General features: G+C 38.6%; 2 protein-coding genes across 4 annotated transcripts; both read left to right on the top strand.

The window, feature by feature from the left end:
• Positions 1-1,055: 1,055 nt before the first annotated feature.
• On the top strand, positions 1,056-6,091 carry LOC132283362 (probable inactive leucine-rich repeat receptor-like protein kinase At3g03770). 2 transcript variants are annotated; one of them, XM_059785302.1, is made up of 7 exons: positions 1,061-2,897; positions 3,080-3,213; positions 3,713-3,956; positions 4,548-4,759; positions 4,843-4,868; positions 5,068-5,179; positions 5,594-6,091. In XM_059785302.1, exons 1-7 carry the CDS (start codon positions 1,541-1,543, stop codon positions 5,822-5,824), a joined length of 2,316 nt encoding a protein of 771 aa, XP_059641285.1. In that variant the 5' UTR covers positions 1,061-1,540; the 3' UTR covers positions 5,825-6,091. The 2 variants fall into 2 exon arrangements, 1 of the variants encoding a protein (XP_059641285.1); XR_009472015.1 differs by lacking the exon at positions 4,843-4,868 and having other exon boundaries at positions 1,056-2,897; positions 5,594-5,731.
• A 2,254-nt stretch (positions 6,092-8,345) lies between these two features.
• LOC132283363 (uncharacterized) lies at positions 8,346-21,714 on the top strand. Of its 2 annotated transcripts, none has more exons than XM_059785303.1 (6): positions 8,346-8,770; positions 8,868-9,294; positions 20,078-20,301; positions 20,385-20,410; positions 20,608-20,719; positions 21,192-21,714. In XM_059785303.1, the coding sequence occupies exons 3-6, from the start codon at positions 20,242-20,244 to the stop codon at positions 21,297-21,299; spliced, it is 306 nt and encodes a 101-aa protein (XP_059641286.1). In that variant the 5' UTR covers positions 8,346-8,770; positions 8,868-9,294; positions 20,078-20,241; the 3' UTR covers positions 21,300-21,714. The 2 variants fall into 2 exon arrangements, with proteins under 2 accessions (XP_059641286.1, XP_059641287.1); XM_059785304.1 differs by having other exon boundaries at positions 8,865-9,294.
• Positions 21,715-22,653: the final 939 nt, after the last annotated feature.

Raw genomic sequence — 22,653 nt, 5'->3', positions numbered from 1 at the left:
AAACAAATTGTGTCTTACATAATAACGTGTCCCAATAAGAGATTGATATATTTTTTAAACTTAAAAAAATATAAAAGAGGTGTCAACCTGTCCCACGTCACAGAGGACTGGCCTCAAACTGTCCCAAGTCATAGAGGACGGGTAATGTCCAAACATATTTCCACTACCAAAATTTGCCAAAACAGACTTTTATGGGCAAAAAGGCCATCAGGTCGCTAAATTTATTTCATATTCAAGACAGCCTGTCTTGTTATGTACAGTTCAATCACAATTCCCAAGGCCAATCACTTTTGATTCCTATTTTGCTCTTCAATTGGATTTATTTTCATTAATCAAGCTACCATTTAAGTTTTTTAATACTACAGTACAATTCAAAACAATCATAAACCAGTGGACCATTAACCCACTTGGCATGTTTGGACATTTGTCGGTTTGGGTGAGTATTTATCTAATAAAGGTAAATAATAGTAGTAAATTTTTAAATAATTCCCTTAACTTAGGAATCTCAAGTTAATTTTATATTATTTTGCAGTTTTCTTCAAACCGTGCATCTTATTGTTTCTAGAACTTCTAAGAGAAACTTAAAAGACCATAGTCTATTGGTATTTATTTCAAAAAAGAAAGAAACTCCATATGAAATTGAAAATGTGTTTTTTGAGTTGCATATTCTCGAGGGAAAAAAAAAGACAGATTTCTAAGAAAGCATCCACTTGTACATGCAAGAAAAATGTGGATATCTTATGAGGAAGTTCCAGTTCAACAACTCAAATGAATGTTTGGTTCAAATTAGATTGTTTTTAGCAAAACAATCAGAAACAGCCAGAGCAACCAAAAAAGTTGAACATGTTGTATTGTGGGTCATTCAGGACAATAATTGGACCATCTTGCTACCAGTGAAACCATTATTGATAAAAAGCAGATTAAAACCCAATTGTGCAATTAGAATCCAAATCATGGTCAATTTGGGGAATAATTAACATCAACGGTCAAAATAACAGATTCTTGCTGTGTCTTCTCTTTGACCACCGTATCTTCACTACTCAATTTACTACTCATTGTTATACATATATATAGAGAGAGAGAGACTGTACTATGAGGGAAGATTCACTCCATCCAATGAAAAACACCATGTGGAAGAGCTAAATGCATTTAGCTTCAGGCATCCCAATTTCCCAAATCCTAAGGACTTCATAGCAAAGACTTTCCCACCATGTGGAAGCTCTAAAAACACCATGTGGAAACATTAACCAAGCCTTTCCTTCATGGGTCATGCCCAAACTTGCTTATTTCTACTACAGACTTCACCAAATGCCATAGTGTTCTGCTTCTACTGCTGTTTCATGGGGGTCTGTTAAAATTCTCCACATTTCTTTCAAAAACTGTCATAATCTGACTTCTTTCTCTTGTTGGGGTTTTTTTTTTCTTCTTCTGAGTTATCTTGTTTAACAACCCTTGTCTACTTCTTGTTTGATCTCTCTTGTAAAGTCTCATTTTTGCACATACTCTCTCTTTCACTTCAATAAATATTCACAAGGACAGTATGGGATGGTGGTCTAGCTTGTTTGTCCAACTCTGTGTTTCATGGACTTTCTTTTTCTTGGGTACCCATCAATTACAATCCTCACATTCACAAGTACTTCTTCAGCTAAAGAAGCAATTGGAGTACCCAAAGCAATTGGAGATTTGGCAAAACAGAAGCACAGATTTCTGCAGCTTGTCAACACTACAAGTGAACATCACATGCCAGGACAACTTTGTCACTGAGCTCAGAATAGTGGGTGATAAGACAGCCAAGGTAAGCAACTTTAATGGCTTTGCAGTTCCATATCAAACTCTGTCACAGAACTTCTCTATGGATTCTTTTGTAACTACCTTAGCCAGGCTTACAAGCTTGAGAGTTGTTAGTCTGGTGTCTATGGGCATTTGGGGTCCACTTCCAGACAAAATCCATAGATTGTATTCACTCGAGTATTTGGATTTGAGCGCAAACTATCTGTTTGGTTTAATTCCTCTTAAGATATCTAGAATGGTGATGCTTCAAACTGTTATACTGGATGGCAATTTCTTCAATGGTACAATCCCTGATTCCTTGAACTCATTGTCAAATCTGACAAATTTGAGCTTGCGGAACAACAGGTTGATTGGGCCATTACCATCTTCAATACAGAGAATTGCCACTCTGACTGATCTTGCTCTGTCAAACAATGAAATCTCTGGCAAGTTACCAGATCTAAGTAGCTTAACTAGCCTACATGTGTTGGATTTGAGTGGTAACAAGTTAGATTCTGAACTACCCAGTATGCCCAAAGGTCTAGTCATGGCATTCCTCAGCAACAACTCCTTCTCTGGCACAATCCCGCGGAAATATAGCCAATTGAATCAGCTTCAACACCTTGATCTGTCTTTCAATTCTCTTAGAGGGACACCTCCAGCTGAACTTTTCTCATTGCCCAACATCAGCTATTTAAATTTGGGATCAAATATGTTGAGTGGATCGCTTCCAATCCATTTGAGCTGTGGCAGTGAACTTGGCTTAGTTGATGTATCTAATAACAGGCTAAGGGGTTGGTTGCCTTCTTGTTTGAGCAGTGAATCAGATAAAAGAGTAGTCAAGTATGGTGGAAATTGCTTGTCGATTGATACAAGCCATCAGAATCCCGAGTCATATTGTGTGGAAGAAGCTGACATGAAGATGAAAGAATCTGGAGGAAAGAATTTAGGGATATTAGTCAGCATCATTGGAGGAGTAGCTGTTGTTATAGTGCTTCTGGCTTTCGGATTTATTGTTCTGTGTAGAAGATATTACGCTCGAGGGACATCAGAACAACATTTATTGCACAAGTCAGTACAAGATAACTCAGTCACAGGGTTCTCCTCTGAGCTCCTAACCAATGCAAGTAGGTCCAATTGTGAGATCATATTGAAACTTTTTTTTTCATATATCTTTTAGTTCAAATGTTGCTCACATGACAATCTTAGTTTGATATTCTTTTAAAAAATGGTGATTACCCCAATAGCTTGTAAATGTAATTCCTAGCATTTGATGAGCATCTATGTTGATTCCTAATCTTTTCTTCAGGGTATATTGCTGAAGCAACAAAGTTAGGCACACAAGGTGTCCCAGTCCATCAGTCTTTCTCTTTAGAAGAGTTAAAGGCCGCTACGAAAGACTTCAATAATTCTACTTTCATGGGTGAAGGTTCATATGGGAAGGTACCATCTAAAATATAATGTGCTATAGAGCTTTAAACTATGTTGGTGAAGTCATAATGGTCACAGTAGTGATTCATTTATATGTGACCTTTAGCTATTTAGTACTAAGAGAGTAGAATTATTGAACATGGGAATGCAATATAGGTCCTCACAGAGAATCCTCATTTTAAATGGTGAACCAGTACTAAGAGAGTCAAATTATTTAGTCTGTACGCATCTGCAATGCCTTAGGTAACTCTTTGTCTGCTGAGTGGCGTGCCATGCCGCTTCTGCAATGGCACAAAACTAAAAATTATATAATGGCACAAGCCTGCATGTAGGGACATTTAATGATCTTTAATTGATAACTCTAGAATAACATCTCCTTTGCAGGCTAAGATGCAATATTAACCGAGCGCCTTTCTATCATTGTGGATGAATATTATAGTAACTCAAATGCTTAAGTTCGTAGTTACATTTAACTGTACTTCTATTAACTCTCTCACCTTTGTTTTCCCAGCTTTATAAAGGAAGACTAGAGAATGGGACCCTAGTAGCCATAAGGTGCCTGATTGTGTCAAAGAAATATACAATCCGGAATCTTAAACTCAGGTTGGATTTGCTTGCAAAGCTTCGGCACCATCATCTGGTTTGCCTTTTGGGGCACTGTATTCATGGTGGCGGACGAGATGATGTTATTGGAAACAAAGTCTATCTTGTATATGAGTATGTGTCAAATGGCAACTATCATACTCATCTTACTGGTATGTCGCAAATATCAACTAAGCATTTTTTTTAAAGGTCATTGGAAGCATAGATCATATGGATCCAACCAACCATCAAAATACAGAATATCCACACACAAGGTTCAAAAACAAATGGTCCTCTGATTTTACTGCTATCAAATACCACAATTTCCATTAAACACTTGTTAGTTTTGAAAGGGTCCCATTCAACTTTTCGTTTCTTTCCTTGCCAGACCATATCTCTAAATACAAAGATTATTGGTTTGGGTGCACAATAGACCCTGTGAGTTTGGATTTCTGTCGCTAGGCCTTCCCCTGTTTGGCTTTAAAGCTTTTGAAATGTGTTCTGAACCCTATTCTATTTTTCTTCCTTTTTTGGTAATAAAATTTACTTACCAAAGCCAAAAAATATGAGTCCTGGAATGAGTTCACTTTGATCCAAATAAAAATAGGCTTTCTTTAGATACTGTCGTATCTTTGCATAAAAAGATACAAGTACTCGGAGATATTATAAATTGAATTTGATGCCATACCACTAACCTAACATAATTCAGTATAATTTGTATGTTGGACTCATTCTAACTATAATCCTGCACATTACCTACATAGGAGATGATCCAGAAAAGGTTCTCAAATGGTCAGATAGATTGACCATTCTTATTGGTGTTGCCAAGGCTGTGCACTTTCTACATACTGGAATTATTCCTGGTTTCTTCAACAATCGATTGAAAGCAAGTAATATATTGCTGACTGAGCATCGGATGGCAAAGCTCAGCGACTACGGATTCTCCATTATAACAGAAGAAACTGACAATTATGAGGTATGCATCTCTTATTGAAAATGTCGATTTTGATAATAACGCTTTGGGCCCCTAAACAGTTAACCTGTCTTCTTGGTTTGTAGGAAAACGAAGAAGGCCTTAAATCATGGTAATGACATTTTCTTATCAACTTCTATACTGTAGAAAGAGCGAATATTTGAATATTCCATTTAAAAATAAATAAAAATAAGATATGATGAATTTTCAGTTTTGGTTGAAGTAGCTTTGAACCAAGTTTATATTTTTACCTAAAGTTGAGTGCACTAGTTATTCGCATACAATTTAACATCGATTACCCATATTTTCAGGCAAATGAAATGTCTTGAAGATGATGTTTACAGTTTTGGATTCATATTACTCGAGTCACTGATGGGGCCCTCTGTATCTGCAAGAAGGGAGGCAATTCTGCTAAATGAAATGGTATTTACCGGATCTGATTTAAATGTGGATAACATATACTGCATACATAACTGACGGTTCTCGCCCTAATCTCACAAGCTACTTCTGAACAAAATCAGCTAATTCTAACACATGCTTGGTTTATACCTGCTGACAATAAGTACACAACCTCTCTGTTTTTACGGAAATGCTACTGCAGCAAGCTCATAATGGTTTTGTTGTCTTACTATCCCAACTCCCACAAACCAAGGCTACATTGTCATTCATAGTTCTACCCCCTTATAATATATCAGTATCCGTTATCAATCGTTGGTGATTTTCAAAGAGAATGAAAAAACTATCATCCGTGATTCAGTTATCTATTGCTTTTCAATCGGTTTATACTTGCTGATAATTGATATTACAAATACTGAATCTAGGTTTGACATTTCACAGGGCTCTTTCGGCAGCCAAGATGGTCAGGCAAAGACAGTGGATCCAATTGTACTCACCACTAGTTCACAAGAATCTATATCGATTGTTCTCTCCATAACAAACAAGTGCATTTCTCCTGATTCGTCAACTCGTCCATCCTTTGAGGATGTCCTTTGGAACTTGCAGTATGCAGCTCAAGTCCAGGCAACAGCAGACGGTGACCAAAAATCTGAGACAATGTTACATTCATGAACTGATTTGCTGTGGAGCAGTTTCATTACACTGCCATTTCATCTCCAATGTCACTGAAACATTCTATACAATTTGGCAGGTATAGCATGCCTTAAGAGGCACTGTAAACACAAGAATGTGCAATGCTTATCATTACACAGTGTCACTGAATTGTAATATATGTGTTTATGTATGCATTACTTACAGCTAAGTGCTAAGTAAAGATCAAAGTGTCACTGGACAAATTGGTACATCTTGTTAAATGAGATTTTATTCCACTCGACTTCATTTAACAATATCCACTAAGATCTAAAACTATTTAACAATTTAATCTGGCCTATTTTTTTTTGTACTTCTTGCTGATCACTGCAATATTACTTGGTTTAGTGTTGCCCTAAATGTTAGATGATGCCAATATGCGAGATGACCTATTCCTCAATATGTGCTTGTGTGGAACAAAGAGTTCTTTACGTGAGTTTAACTTGAAATGTGTTTAGAGAAGTGAATGTAAGTTTAGGGATACTACGTACGGAAGTGTTTTTGACATTATAAGTAGAATTGAAGGGTTGGTTGGTTTGTTTGATTGTTTGATATTTTTTTATTTTTTATTTTTTTTTCACAAAGTAGAATCGAAGTTGACTTGTTAAAAGTCTTGTTTTGAATGTTGAATTTGAAAAGCTTTGATTTGAAAAGAAAAGTTAGCATTCGAACCGTGAATTTATTAGTTGTCACTGGTGTCGACTGCCTAAACTCAAGTCCAATTAGGGTAGGGCTTATTGATGTGCTAGAAGTTGGTATACGTATGAACACTCGAATGTCTTTGATGATACGAATGTAGTAAAACCTAAGAGCTTGAGTGTCACTTGACTTGATGAATTAAAAAATGTACGTAACTTGTAAGTAAGCTACATTTTGAATTGAATGGAAGTTGAACTTATGGCATGCCCCAAAATTCAATCATGCATCCGATCATATCATCATAGTTTACAGTATCATATTTGGATATTGGGGGAGCTGAAATTAAAAAAATAAGAAAAGAAAAGAAAAGAATAAAAAAGAGAGTAATAATCCGTCATTATATTTGGACAAAGATAAAATGAAAGTATTTTTTATTATTTAGAGGGAGATGATATTATTGACGACTGTAATACACCGACTTAAAATCGACATAAAAATATAATGTATCAACTTAAATAACTATTATTACTATTTTTTGTTTGTTTTCATAAAATACTTCAATTCCTCTTTCCTTATCTTTTCAATTTTTCATAACTGTATCATTTACTTTTTCGTTTTCACAACAACCTTTATGATACTCAAATATAAGAATTTGATTTGTACAAAATTTAGAACAAAAATTACAATGTTTTACAATTTGTCAATGCTTTGGAATTTTTCTTTAAATTCCTTTTTTTATTTTTGTTTTTGCGAGTCACATAGATCATTAATTTTGATCATTATAGCAATGGACAAATACCTATCAAAATAATATGTAGATATTAATGATCAAAGATACAATCTTTTATATAAAACGACGTAAGTATCTCAGAGCATCTCCTGTTATGTGTGTGTGTGTATATATATATATATATATATATATATATATTTTAGTGTAAATCTGATATGTCATAATAAATTTACACATAAATTTTGGATTATTTATTTTTAGCTCCAACGTTATTTTATACATTTTGTGTAAAAATATATCTCGTAATAACAATCAACCAGTATCTGAATCCACAAACTTACTTAATATATCTTTTTTTACAAACTTACTTAATATATGGTTGATTTACTTAATATTCATTTTTACAAACCTATTTAATATATGATTGATTTATTAATAGAATGAGAAATATGGAAGAAAAAGAAAATATGTGGATGTGGTTGTATAAAAAGGTTAAGTAAAATATATAATAATTTTATACATTGTAACATTGTATTTTAACAAAATGTTAAATATAAAAAAAAAATAAAAAATAAAATAAAATTACATATCGTGACAATGTATATTTTATAAAGAATATTTTAAGAGAATGCTATCAACGGGTCATTTAGAGATGCAATATAATATATGGAAAATGATAGGATCACCGAATGATTTTCCCGAATAAATCCTCAATCTGACGTGTTTTTTGCCCACCTTACCTATTTAAACAGTTTCCAAAAAAATATTATTTAACACGTGATAAGTGTAGCCAATTACATTAAATTGGGGACTTATTCGAGGATTCTTTTTTAGTTCCCCTATCATTACTCATAATATATATATAATTTGACATACATATTAATTAAAACTTTTAATCCCTAGTACTATATTAAGATTTTGAAACACTACTACCACTACTTTTTTTTTTTTTTTAATAATTTAGAACTCCTCACGAAGGAGTTCTTGCGGACCCCAACATGTGACACCAAATTGAAAGTGTAAGGCTGCCCCTCCATACACCAGTAAGTCAAGAGAATCTTAGCAATGGAAAGGCTTGAACCTGGGCCGGGTGATGAACAAGCCACACCTTACCATCACTGCTAGGCTCGGGGGCACTAGTACCACTACTCTTGTTTATTTGCCAAACTGCTTTTCAAGTTTAATTCTCGACCTCTCTTTCTTAGCCTCTTCGCAAACTCTGCATTTTTGTCCTCGAAACCATGTTTTATCTCATCCTTCTCAATCTTTCTGAGTTGTTCTTGATACAAGCGATTTTGTGATCAACGCACATCCCACTTATTTTCATCGTAATTCGCTAGAGGTCCAAACAGATGATCAGAGAGGGTTAGGGTTTGAGAGGGTTTCAGAGAGGGTTAGGGTTTGAGAGTATTGGGATTGTGATGGGTATGACGATGGTTCAATTTCTGATATTTTTGGCGGGAATTGGGGTGTGTATCTATTTTGGGTCGAATCACTGACCATACAGTCCCAGCTGGTGAAGCTTTAAAGTTCCGCGTTTGTCTTGTTCGTTCCGAGAAGTGAGTAATTTGTTTCCCATTCCATTTGCAGAATTGTGTTTTTCATTCTTCTATATTGTGGTGATAATTTACTCATGGTATGTTTGACTTGAAGCAGTGAAGAAATCAAGGGAGATGATCTCGTTGTTGGCCTGAAGTTGATCACAAAATCGCTTGTATCAAGCAACAACTCATGAAGATTGAGAAGGATGAGATAAAACATGGTTTCAAGGACAAAAATGCAGAGTTGTGTGAATGAGGCTAAGAAAGATGGGTTGAGAATTAAGCTTGAAAAGCAGTTGGGCAAAGCAGGAAAACTTCGGGATGTCTTGTCTGGCCTAGAGTCGTCTATCAAAGATGCCATGAGGAAGTTACCAACTCAGTTGTGGTTTTACGCCCGGAAGAAATAGAGATCGTTTCTGCAGTGAACACTTGGATCGGCAGGCAGCTAGGGGTTCTGGTTCCCCGTGGGCCTTTTACGATACTCTCACCAATAACCGGCTGACAAGGGTTCGTCCAAGGGCTTCTATTGTTCATTACGAGAAGTGAGTAATTTGTTTCCCATTCCATTTGCAGAATTGTGTTTTTCATTCCTCTATATTGTGGTGATAATTTACTGTGATAACTGATTAGGGTTAGGGTTGAGAGAGGGAGGAAGTAGATAGATTAATTAGGAAAAGCTATCTAAAATGTCATGGAATCATCTTCATTATAGCAATAGTAGTGATCTTAATGACATAGTACTCTAATCTCCAAGTTCACAATCAGATGTAACTGATTTTATTGATCCAATAGTGAACCCAACTGGCTGGAGGTACAGAGTACTATGATTTGTAGGGTTAGAGAGAGAGAGAGGAGGGAACTGAATGGAGGGTTGATGAGAGAGAGGGGGAGAACGAGGAAGGAGGTGATCGGCAGCAGGGGTGGAGACATATCGGAGGAGGTGGAGGCAGGGATGGAGAAGGTGGAGAGAAATATTCAGGAAAAAAGGTTGAGAGAGAAATGACAATTAAGGGCAAAATTGTCAATTCATGCAAAAAGGATAGTCAAGGTAATTAAGGCTGTATTCGACCAGTGTGTGTAATCAAGGTAAACCTCAAGGGGTGTGAGCGTAAATTTCCCTTTTAAAACTAGTTTAATGACTTGTGTTACCTACATTTTGTTCTTTGAGGTTTCCCTTATTTTAGTTTCTTCATAAAGATTAGTTATCTGATCTTTCAAATGGTAATTGGGGTATGCAGTTGTTTCCTATAGATATATTTATGAAATGCATGGTCCCATGGAGTTTGTTTGAAAGTATGATCTGAAAAACTACAAGAAATGGACCAATTAAATGCAAACAGTTCTACTTTCATAACAGTTAAAGATGTAATTTAAAGTTTTAGGGAATGACTTTGGTTCATTCTTTTGGGGTAATATGGTAAAAATCATGATATCTAAATTACATGTTCTACATTATAGTGCAGAAATATTGTCATTGTTATTTTGCTTTTTTGAATTTGATTAGATGTTGGTAATTGAAGAGAATAATTGTTTAAGAATTATTGTCCCTCTTAAAATTGTTAACCAACTGAATAAGCGGGCAAAGTAATTTCTCTTCCTTTGGAGTAAAAGTGTTATATGGTGGTTCACAGTTCCTTCTCCTTGTAAGTTGTAGTATTAGTATCTTTTATTGTCACTCCCTGAATTTTACATTTTTGTGCCTTCCTCTTCAATTCTGTTTTGCTTTTATGTTTCTTGCTCTTCAATTCATTTTCTTTGAACTTTTATCCTTCTTTCTTGCGCTCTTTTTGCCTTTTTCTTTCTTTTTGTAGTAGTAGTTTTTGCTTACCCCATTGATAAATTCTTAAACAAGACTACATAGGCACATGCTTTGTTCTTTTAACACCTCCTTTAACATCTGGTCAAATTTCTCCCAGTAATCACTATTAGATTTGAACACTGGACCATCTCTTTCTATTATCAGTAGTTAACCATCAATTCTTCTAGAACTTAAGACTATTATTCAAGAGACAAGTCCAAAAATATTTAAGAAGCTTTCTCACGTAACATCTAAGAATGATATATATATTTAAAGACAGGACCACCTTGTTCTATTATCAGAAGTTAATTATCAATTCTTCTAGGACATAAGACTTATTATATAAGAAAAAAGTCCAAAAATATTTAAGTAGCTTTCTCACTTGACATCTTTGAAGCTTATATAGACATTGTGAAAAACTCAATCACAATTAATGGGACAAAAAATATGATCACTATACTAGGTAAAAAGGGATTTGTACTGATGGTTCATTGGGTCTTAGTTTAGAGATGGTATAATCTCATTCTTTCCAAAGCAGAGTTTGAATGTTTGAGTTCGTGTGTGAGGAGGCCCCGGACGACATGGGCCGGATCCGACTTGCAAACACTACATTCAGTCCGTACAGCTGGGTCGGCCCATATAAAGACACTGCCATATGGGCCGAACGCGAGTAAGCCCATCAAAGGTGACCAGGACTTATGGAGGAATAGGCCCAGATCCAGCAATCAGTCAATATCTTGTAAATATCTTGTAAATATCTTGAAAATATCTATAAATAGGATAAGGAATAAAGAGGAGGGGGATCTTTTTGGTTGAGGTGTAAGAATTCTAGAGAGAGAAAGAGGGGAACGAATTTCTTGCATCTTCAATTGGCGCCGTCTGTGGGAAACGCATGGAAGTTTGGTTGATCAATGAAGTGGATTCAAACCAATTCGGTTGATCGAGACTCGATCTTTGGGATTTGAATCCAGATTTGAGCGATTGTGACCTATTCTGGAGGAATTACAATTCTTGAAGCTTTGGCAGGAGTGGCTTCAGATCTACGCAACAACGAGTTGTTCGATTGTGGCAGGATCTGACGGATTTAGAGTTCAGACAATTCAGATCTCGTAAACAGTGAGCATAATTCGGAGAATTAGAAGCCAGATCTAAAAATTCCTACTCACGAAGCTCGGATCTACTCGCGAACTTGAGATTAATGCCTTTACTCCGTTCAGGAATAATGATAGGTGAAAGCTCCAATCCGATGGAGGCTGTCCAGCAAACAAAGCTTGAGGAGTTGATGAACTTGATTGAAGCTCTCAAAAAAGAGAATGCAGAATTGAAAGCTGGAATGCAACATCGGCAAATACCTGCGGTTTCGCATCCACTTCCGGTCGGAGAAGGAGGTGTTCAATCTAATATCGCGCGTCAAGGCGAACAGGACGAGAACAATCAGTCAGCTCACCACCGTGATGAAAGGATGATGGACAATTTGCCGCCAAATGTTCGTCGAGTTGAAGATCATGAAGGATCGACTCACGTTGATCCGCATCGGGAACAGTTCGACCGAGAGGAAGTGATAGAGGTTGATCGCCGTCGAGTAGCGTCGCCTTGGCAAAGAGAGTTCATAGAGGAACGGTCGTTCGATCCGTCTTACCGGCCCTCCATGGTTACTATCACTCATCACGGTTCGGAGGGCAGAACCGTAACTCACAGAGCTACCGCTGGACTCCAGAGAGAGAATGAAGCTCTCCGATCCGCAGCTCGGACGGTGGATTCACCGTTCACCGACGAGATCTTGAATGCCCCGCATCCAAGGAAGTTTGCTATGCCAGTCTTTATTCTGTTCGACGGAACGACCGATCCGATCGATCATGTGTATCATATCCAGTTGAAAATGGCCCTGAATACGGAAAACGACTCTTTAATGTGCAAATGTTTCCCTACAAGCCTAGCCGGACCGGCGCTCAGCTGGTTCAAAAACTTGCCTAGGAGCTCCATTGGTAGCTTCAGAAACCTGTGCGATCGGTTCATAAGCCAGTACTATGGGAACAAGCGCCCGCCGAAGGACATCTCGAGCCTATTCACGATGAGGCAGCACAAGGATGAACGTCTCCAGGCTTTTCTTACCAGGTTTAATCTCACTAAGAGTATGGTGATCGAATGCCACCCTTCTACAGCAGTTCAAGCCTTCAAGTTAGCCATGACACGCGGAACTCCGTTTCACACCAGTCTGGTAGTGAACACGCCGACTACTATGGATGAACTCAATGAAAGAGCCGATGGCTTTGTGCGCCTAGAAGAAGAGGAGGCAGCTAATGCTCGGACAACGTCGCTTGTGTCGACCGAGGAAAAGTCCAAGGCAAAGATCAGGCAGAAGCAGGCTCAGCCGCAACGTCAGACCTCTTGGAAGGCAGAAAAAAGGTCCAGGGAGGAAGAGCTGATTACTCCGCTGAAGGTCACTCTGGCGAGGCTGTATCAGGAGAACAAAGATAAGTTTCATCCACCACTGCCAATTAGGCAACCCCTCGAACAGAGGGATCAAACTAAACATTGTGCTTTTCATTCTGATTTCGGTCATCAGACTAACGAATGCAGGAACCTGAGGAGGCAAGTGGAGATGTTGATAGCTAGAGGGGAGTTCGCGAGTTATGTTCAAGGTTCGGCGATGGAGCAGAGTCGACCGGTGGAACAAATAAAAAGGAGTCATAAACAAAGCTCCCACAATTCACAACCAGTTCGTATAATCAATGCTATCCATGGTCGACTCGAGCCTAGTGAAGAGTCAGATGAGCTGCTCCGGGCGCGCCTGCGGCAGGCGCAGATGAAGAAAAGGGTCGGCAGTGTGAATACTCTACACCAGCAGAGCCCGTCGATGCAGATAAAGTTCGACTGGACAGACCTGCAGCGTGTTCAACTGCCTCATGAAGACCCGTTGGTAGTCAGTTTGACAGTGGCAGATTGCTTGGTGCGCAGAGTTCTGATCGATCCTGGGAGCAGTGCGAATGTCATGCCGAGGGACACATTTGACAGGCTCGAGATTAAACCAGAGAGGCTCAAGCCCACTGGAAATCCCTTGTTAGGGTTTGATGGGAAGAGGGTGGAGCCCGTCGGGATGGTGGAAGTGGAAGTTCAAGTTGCAGAACGAGCTCTTATGGAAACTTTTGTGGTTGTGGAAATTCACCCCTCGTATAATCTCCTGATGGGAAGAGGATGGATTCACAGAGTCCAAGGTGTACCCTCAACTCTGCATCAGGTCATGAGGTGCCTCGGACCCGATGGAGATAAAGTGATAGACATTCGGGGGGATCAGGTTGCAGCCAAAGAGTGTTATTCCGTCACACTAAAGCATGCTGGGAAAGGAAAGGCGCCCGTCCGTTCGGCAAGCCCCAGATAGCAATTACAGGAACCTCCGCTCGAGCAGAATAGGGTGGAGGAGTCAGTCGACTTGACCGAGGAGTCCCTTCTGGATGTGCAGATCGATCAGTCCAGGCCAGAACGAACTACCAGAGTAGGTATAAGACTGACCAGAGGAGAGCAGCAAGAGTTAGTGGATTTCTTGTCCCACAATGCCGACGTATTTGCATGGAGTCACCTAGACATGCCTGGAATTAGTCCCTCCGTATCCTGTCATTCCCTGAATGTCAATCCCAATTTCAAACCAGTGAAACAGAAGCAGCGAAGATTTGCTCCAGAACGTAATCAGATCATAGCGGAAGAAGTCGATAGGCTGCTTGATGCGGGATTTATCAGAGAGGTGCACTACCCTGATTGGTTGTCCAACGTCGTTGTTGTGCAGAAGAAGAATGGGAAATGGCGAGTATGCATTGATTTCACCAATTTGAACAAAGCCTGTCCGAAGGACAGCTTCCCGCTGCCTAAGATTGATCAAATGGTGGATGCCACCACTGGGTATGAGCGTTTAACCTTTCTGGACGCTTATTCAGGTTATAATCAGATTCCTATGGACCCCGCAGATGAAGAAAAAACTTCTTTTGTCACCGAGCGAGGAACATACTGCTACAAAGTTATGCCTTTCGGACTAAAGAATGCGGGAGCAACTTATCAAAGACTTGTTAGCAAAGTTTTTAAGAATCAAATGGGTAAGATTGTGGAAGCCTATATTGATGATATGGTGGTAAAGAGTAGAAAGAAGGATGATCATCTGAAGCATCTGCAAGATGTATTTGATGTACTAAAGCGATATGGGATGAGGCTCAATCCAACTAAGTGCTCGTTCGGTGTGAGTTCCGGACAGTTTCTGGGACACGTGGTCAACCGCAGAGGCATCGAAGTTAGCCCCGCTCAAGCAGAGGCTTTGATTAAGAATGCCGAGCCAAAGACGATCAGAGAGGTGCAAGCCCTCACAGGACGAATAGCTGCATTAAGTCGATTTATTTCAAAATTGTCAGATCACTGCAAACCGTTCTTTGACACGATTCGGAGCCATGGAAGGCAGGTCTGGGGGGATGAGCAACGACAAGCATTGACTCATTTGAAGGAATATATGCAGAATCCACCAGTCCTGTCAGCCCCAGATCCGGAAGAAAAGTTATTTCTATATCTTGGAGTATCTGGTGTCGCGACGAGTGCCGTTCTGATTCGTTGCAAGGAAGGGGTGCAATACCCGGTATTTTATGTAAGCAAAACACTGACGGAGGCAGAAAAAAGATACTCAAAGGCCGAACGGGTGGTACTTGCACTTGTAAATGCAAAAAGAAAGTTGAGGCATTATTTCGAATCCCACCCCATAGCTGTTCTAACGACTTTCCCAATCAGAACGCTTATGCACAAGCCAGAGCTCTCGGGCAGAATGACAAAATGGGCCATAGAGTTGAGTTCATTTGACATAACGTATGAGCCGAGAACAGCTGTTAAAGGGCAAGCGGTGGCCAATTTCCTGCTAGAATGTGACGCCGAAGATACGGAAGAAGACCTTAGATGCGGCTCTTGGAAACTTTTTGTGGATGGCTCCTCTAACCAGATGGGGGCTGGAATTGGGATCAAACTGCAAACCCCAGAGGGAGCAGGGGCTTTGATCGCTCGGTGCAAGAGAGCACCCGGCCCGGAGACCCGGGTCCTTCTAATGAGAGGCTCCTCCTCAGGATCGACTTCACTGTCAGGATGAGGCCTTTTGCCTCGTTCTTTGTCCCGACCGCCCCCCGCAGCAGCAGGAGCTATGGTAGCTTGGGGAGACGCGCTCTGGTTGGCAGCAGGGGCGCTGGCAACAGGGTTAATAGCCACTGTGCTCGGGACAGTGTCAGAGATGGTGGCTGAGGAAGAGGCTGACGCTGGAGAGGAGGTCGCCCCAGCAGCAGGAGTGGCTGGGGGAGTATTTTTCTTCCTGCCAAAAGAAGGAATCTGAAGTCTGCTCATGTTGTAGCCGAGTGATGAGAGCGCTAAGAGGTTGTCTGAAGTGAGGAGATCTGAGCAGGAAGGAATATCGTTCAGAACGTATTTCTTCAAGTAGTTACTCCTATCCCTGCAAACACTATAGCTCAAGTCATCACAAGGTATTCCTAAGGAACGGCATAAGAAAGTGCAAAAACGAGGAACGCATGTTTCGCAGGGGCAATCATGTTTATGAGATTTGAATTTCTTATAGGAGGAGACAGAACAGACACCAAAGGCGCTCGGGATTGGGTAACCCTCTGCAGCCGGCGAAGACCAAGCCCCACTAATGCCCACGATGCTATCCCTCCAACCCTTCTCAGATTTTATTGTGTCCGTACATATGGACATCTTCTCGAACGGGTAGAGGTGGTAGAAGGGTTCGTTAGTACGGATCTTACTGACCTTATAGCACAGAAGAAGGTCTATGAGGTCAAGGTCCAGATTTCTGTCACGCATCAACAAGAGCATAACAGATATGATTCTAAAGAAGTTGGGGTTGACCTGCAGAGGGGATATCCCCAATCTATTGAAGACATAACTAAAGAAAGGGTGCAGAGGGAACCTAACAACATTCAATTGAAGGTTCGTGAATAAGACTTCGCCGGGCAGGAGGCCGGCGCCGGTCATAATGTTAACATCCTGAGGGCAAACCCTAACTTCGATGTTGTCAGGAAGTCTAAGTCTCATACGAAGAACATCCAGATCTACAACCATGGTGGAAGTGCTTGAAGAATCTAAAAGGGGGTAAATGGAAGCCTGCTGAAAGTAAAAAAGAACGAAACTAACCTCGGAGGACTGCAAGATCGCTGGAAGAATGACTCTTGAAGGATTTCACCAGAAAAAGCTTAGCACTGTTCTAGAAAGAGAGAGACTTGACTGATGATGGAGACGGTAAAAGGACGTGAAGTGGTGTTCTAGAGCATTATAAAGGCGAGGGGGCTCGAGGGCCGAAGCGTCGGGAAGGCGAGAAATTCCTCGAGCCCCGGAACATTGATTCTGGATCTGACCGTCCGTTCCCCCACGTGGTTATCTCGAGCCGTCAACATCATGATGAGACGCCATCAATAATTACCCCTTATTAAATAAGGGGCAATTATGGGGGCAGTTGAGGAGGCCCCGGACGACATGGTTAGGATCCGACTTGCAAACACTACATTCAGTCCGTACAGCTGGGTCGGCCCATATAAAGACACTGCCATATGGGCTGAACGCGAGTAAGCCCATCAAAGGTGACCAGGACTTATGGAGGAATAGGCCCAGATCCAGCAATCAGTCAATATCTTGTAAATATCTTGTAAATATCTTGAAAATATCTATAAATAGGATAAGGAATAAAGAGGAGGGGTATCTTTTTGGTTGAGGTGTAAAAATTCTAGAGAGAGAAAGAGGGGAACGAATTTCTTGCATCTTCAGTGTGCATTTTAACATGAGAATATGAGATCTCCTTGCATGAGAGCTAAACTATAGGTTTCTTTTATTTATTTATATTTTTTTATTCAGCATATTTAGAAGGTGCCTCATCTTTTATACCCTTTTCCTCCTTCACATCATACTTGTCCAACACCTTGGTTTAACACTTTGGCTTGTAATTACTATGACATTCGCTAGATTTGTAAATTAATTACCTACATCAAGTGTTGTGATGAGGACGCTTTCACGTGAATTTATAGTACATTCAATTGAAAATAGACAATAATTCGCTACTTCTTAATTATAAACAACTACTAATGTTGTTGGAGAATATGGATGAATTTCTTGTCTTTGAATTCAATCTCCATGCTCCTTGTAATCAATATGTGTGCACTTTTAGAAGTGGGTGTTTTTAATTTGCTTGTAGCTGGGAGGTGTTCCTCCTTGTTGGTTGGTTAACAAAAGCATGCTTAGGAATATATATGTCTCCATTGTGTTAATTATGAAGATGTGAAATGAGTAGTGCAGTATTTTCATGGTTTTTAGTCTTAGACAAGAAGACACTTCAAGAGATCACCCTATAGGTTTGTTTATTTTCAGATAAAAGTTAAATTTGGGGTCTTTGGCCTTTTCATTGTCTTGTTTGGGGTCTCTGGCTTTTTCATTGTCTTGTTTGGGGTCTGGCTTTTTCATTGTCTTGTTTGGGGTCTGGCTTTTTCATTGTCTTAGTTTTGGTTTGAGGTTTGTTGATATATCTAGTTCTGGTTAACAGTGCAATATGCTCTGTTTGGCTACTTGTAATGATTGTTTGCTGACTGGACAATAAAAAATGATTAATTATTATATAATTCAAAATTATATAGTTTTGATTAATTATAATTCCACACATAAAAAAGTGTTAACAGTATCTTTTTTCAAATTTTTATTTGCATGTCTAATTGTAATTAATTGGTATTTGTAATAATTTTTAGAATACGGAATCTCAATATTAAATTTATCAACTATCGATAGATAGTTTATCTCGCTAATATACGAACTTATTCACCAGCTTTACGGGTCGAGCCTCGTTATTAACGAGCTCAAAAGTAGCATTCTCAAGCTGCGTTTTTTATGCATAATCATGTTGTACCAAAATTATAAATGACTGGAAATGGCAAAACCTCTAATGCCAAGCCAAATTAGTTGTCGTTGTAAAGATGTGAGGAGGCAGAAGTGGGGCCCAGGCAGGGAGAGCTGAAGAATGTTACTCCATATATAGGCGTTGCAAAAGAAGGATTACTGATTGATTGCTACGTCAAAATTAGTAGCTTTACTAAAGGCAACATGAAAACTGTGGTTAAATTTGGGGTCTGTGGCTTTTTCATTGGCTTGTTTGGGGTCTGGCTTTTTCATTGTCTTGTTTGGGGTCTGTGGTTTTTTCATTGTCTTAGTTTTGGTTTGAGGTTTGTTGATATATATAGTTCTGGTTAACAGTTCAATATGCTCTGTTTGGCTACGTGTAATGACTGTTTGCTGACTAGACAATAGAAAAAGATAAGAAATATTGGAAAGGACATTTACTTCCACCACTCCACCCCAAATATTGGAAAGGACATTTAATCTGACATTCGCTAGGTTTGGATTGGACCAATTTTAAAATATTTTTGAATCAAATCGCTCCTATTGTTTTATTAAAAATTAAAACTGAACTGAACCGTAAAACTAATGGAACTGAACCAAATCAACCTATTAGGAAACGCTTCAATTCAGTTCAGTTCGCTTATACAGTTTTAGCCTTTTTTAGTATTCAATCCAATATATATTACATATAATATTATAATTTATTATAATATCATTATATATATATTATAATATATAGTTGAGTAGCTAAAAGGCTGATCTTATTATTTTATTATTTATATCATAAAAATATATATATGGTTCATTCAGTCTAACAAAATCGAACTAGACCGACCTATTCCTGATCTGGTTCAATTTGCCTGTTCAAACCTGCTTTTAATGCACCCTTACTAGTTGTCTTCTCTTGCCAACTGTGTACACTTACACTCCCACACCAGGGATAAAATCGTAAATGTGAATCTCTTTAGGCCCCCACAAAATCACGTGTCATTCGAACGCCACATGATCACATCATATGTTCTCTATTGCGAGAGAGGCAGAGAATATATATCATCTTCCACCGGAATACCCCTGCAACTACCATACTCTCTCTCTACATATGTATGTATATAAATGTACAGTAGTGTTCAACTGCTTCCTGGTTAGTAGGGAGGAGTATACTCACTTTTAATGGTAGCCTTACGATTTAATCTGACGGTAATAGACCAATTAAATGTAAACATTTCTACTTTCTTAACGGTTAAAGATGTATTTTAAAGTTTTAGGGAATGACTTTGGTTCATTTCCTTGCCAGACCATATCTCTAAATACAAAGACCCTGTGAGTTTGTATTTCTTTTGCTTGGCCTTCCCGTCTGGCTTTAAAGCTTTTTAGTCATGTAGTGTGTTCTGAACCCTATTCTATATATAAAGTTTACTTATCAAAGCCAAAAAATATGAGTCCTGGAATAAGGTCACTTTGATCCAAATAAAAATAGGCTTTCTTTAGATACCGTCTTATCTTTGCATAAAAAGATACAAGTACTCAGAGAAATTATAAATTCAATTTGATGCCATACCACTAACCTAACATAATTCAGTATAAACTTTTATGTTGGACTCATTCTAACTATAATCCTGCAGATTACCTACATAGAAGACGATCCAGGAAAGGTTCTCAAATGGTTAGATAGATTGGCTGTTCTTATTGGTGTTGCCAAGGCTGTGCACTTTCTACATACTGGAATTATTCCTGGTTTCTTCAACAATCGATTGAAAGCAAGTAATATATTGCGACTGAGCATCGGATGGCAAAGCTCAGCGACTACGGATTCTTCATTATAACAGAAGAAACTGACAATTATGAGGTATGCATCTCTTATTGAAAATGTAGATTTTGATAATAACGCTTTGGGCCCCTAAACAGTTAACCTGTCTTCTTGGCTTGTAGAAAAACGAAGGCGGCCTTAAATCATGGTAATGACATTTTCTTATCAACATCTATACTGTAGAAAGAACAGATATTTGAATATTCCATTTAAAAAATAAATAAAAATAAGATATGAATTTTCGGTTTCGGTTGAAGTAGCTTTGAACCAAGTTTATATTGTTACCTCAAGTTGAGTGCACTAGTTATTCGCATACAATTTAACAACGCTTACCCATATTTTCAGGCAAATGAAATGTCTTGAAGATGATGTTTACAGTTTTGGATTCATATTACTCGAGTCACTGATGGGGCCTTCTGTATCTGCAAGAAGGGAGGCAATTTTGCTAAATGAAATGGTATTTACCTGATCTGATTTAAATGTGGATGATATATACTGCATACATACCTGATGGTTCTTGCCCAAATATCACAAGCTACTTATGAACAAAATCAGCTAATTCTAACACTAACTTGGTTTATACCTGTTTACAATAAGTACACAACCTCTCTGTTTTTGCGGAAATGCTACTGCAGCAACTCTGCTGCTCATACTGGTTTTTAATGCCTTACTATCCCCACTCCCCCAAACCAAGGCTACATTTTCATTCATAGTTCTACCCCCTTATAATATTTCAGTATCCGTTCATTAGTGGGTACCACTTAAGGACTACCCCCTTATAGGATTTTAGTTATCATCGTTGGCGATTTTTCAAAGAGAATGAAAAAACTATCATCCGTGATTCAGTAAACTATTGTTTTTCAATCGTTTTATACTTCTTGATAATAATTGATATTACAAATACTGAATCTAGGTTTGACCTTTCACAGGCCTCTTTTGGCAGCCAAGATGGTCAGGCAAAGGCAGTGGATCCAATTGTACTCACCACTAGTTCGCAAGAATCTCTATCGATTGTTCTCTCCATAACAAACAAGTGAATTTCTCCTGATTCATCAACTCGTCCGTCCTTTGAGGATGTCCTTTGGAACTTGCAGTATGCAGCTCAAGTCCAAGTGACAGTAGATGGCGACCAAAAATCTGAGACATTGTTACATTCATGAACTGATTTGCTATGGAGCAGTTTCAATACACTGCCATTTCATCTCCGAAGTCGCTGAAACATTGTAGACAATTTGGCAGATATAGCATGCCAATAGAAGCATTGTAAACCCATGAATTTGCTGCAACTTGGCTAAATGAGCTGCTTTCACAACATTTATCATTAGGTTCTGTCACTGAATTGTAATACATATGGTTCTGTATTCATTAGTTACTGCTGAGAAAAGATCAAATGTCACCAGACGCATTAGTATACCTTGTCAATTTAGATTTTCTTCCACTCAACTTCATTTACCATCTGCTGAAATCTAAAACTGTTTTAAGAATTTAATCTGGCCTAAATTTTTGTACTTCTTGCTGGTTACTGCAACATTTTCTTATTGTGAATCTCAAGTTGTTCATCTTAACTGCCTGAAACAGTTCCAAGACAATCTCATTCATGGAAGCTAAACACTTTTATGTTTTGGAAGCGTCTGCTAGAGAGGTCAGAGAATTCGTGGCAACTTGATATTACTAAAGGATCTTCTATAAGTTTAGTTCTTCACAACGGTAGTTGGGTGAGACCATGGTTTATGGTTGAAGAAATAATAGAAATTTGGATTCAAATTGTTGTTGCACCTATTAAACAAGGGGTTGACAGTATCAGATGGAAACATGGGAATGCCTCTTTTAAATATTTTTGGAAGCAATTACAAATCTGAAGCTCCTAAGAAATATTGGTCCAGTTTGAAATAGTTGCTTGGCTCTCCAAAATAAACAGCCAACTCTTTCAAACCTGCAGCTTAGAGGTACATGTGTTACTCTTGTTTTCCATAATTGCGTGAGGAATTCTGATTTGAGGATCATTTATTTTTTGTTAATTTGCTCAAGACATTTGGAGATGGTTTGCGTGAGGTATAAATTTTGTAATTGACTAATTTCAATATCAAAACGTGTTTGATTGAGTTGTAATTTTCAAGTTTGCTTTTGTCGGAAAAGGAACTACATGTGCAAGAACTCTCAACATACTTTGATTCAATTAGAAGAACGTCATTTAATTCATGTGAATTAGGATACACGTTGTACAATTTTATTTAGTCGGAATACATTGCATTTTGAGTTTTTGAAAAACTTGATCTTAAAAGTGTGTTCTGGCAAAGTCTCACCAATGGCACTTTTGTTGGACCAGTCGCACGTTGACGATTAATAAAAGATTTTCGAGATTTATCACTCTCTAGTGTCTATATAAACACA

This window comes from Cornus florida, unplaced genomic scaffold, assembly GCF_030987335.1.
Source record: "Cornus florida cultivar Cherokee Brave unplaced genomic scaffold, ASM3098733v1 CherokeeBrave_3.0.0_Hap2_Chr11, whole genome shotgun sequence".
Lineage (NCBI taxonomy): Eukaryota > Viridiplantae > Streptophyta > Magnoliopsida > Cornales > Cornaceae > Cornus > Cornus florida.
This window is presented reverse-complemented; position numbering and strand designations above follow the sequence as displayed.

Coding starts and splice junctions, on each gene's coding strand:
- LOC132283362 (XM_059785302.1), top strand. CDS start 1,541: ATGGGATGGTGGTCTAGCTTGTTTGTCCAACTCTGTGTTTCATGGACT. Junction 3,214..3,712: donor GTGAAGGTTCATATGGGAAG/GTACCATCTAAA, acceptor TTGTTTTCCCAG/CTTTATAAAGGAAGACTAGA. Junction 4,760..4,842: donor AAGAAACTGACAATTATGAG/GTATGCATCTCT, acceptor CTTGGTTTGTAG/GAAAACGAAGAAGGCCTTAA.
- LOC132283363 (XM_059785303.1), top strand. CDS start 20,242: ATGGCAAAGCTCAGCGACTACGGATTCTTCATTATAACAGAAGAAACT. Junction 20,411..20,607: donor GAAGGCGGCCTTAAATCATG/GTAATGACATTT, acceptor CCATATTTTCAG/GCAAATGAAATGTCTTGAAG. Junction 20,720..21,191: donor CAATTTTGCTAAATGAAATG/GTATTTACCTGA, acceptor GACCTTTCACAG/GCCTCTTTTGGCAGCCAAGA.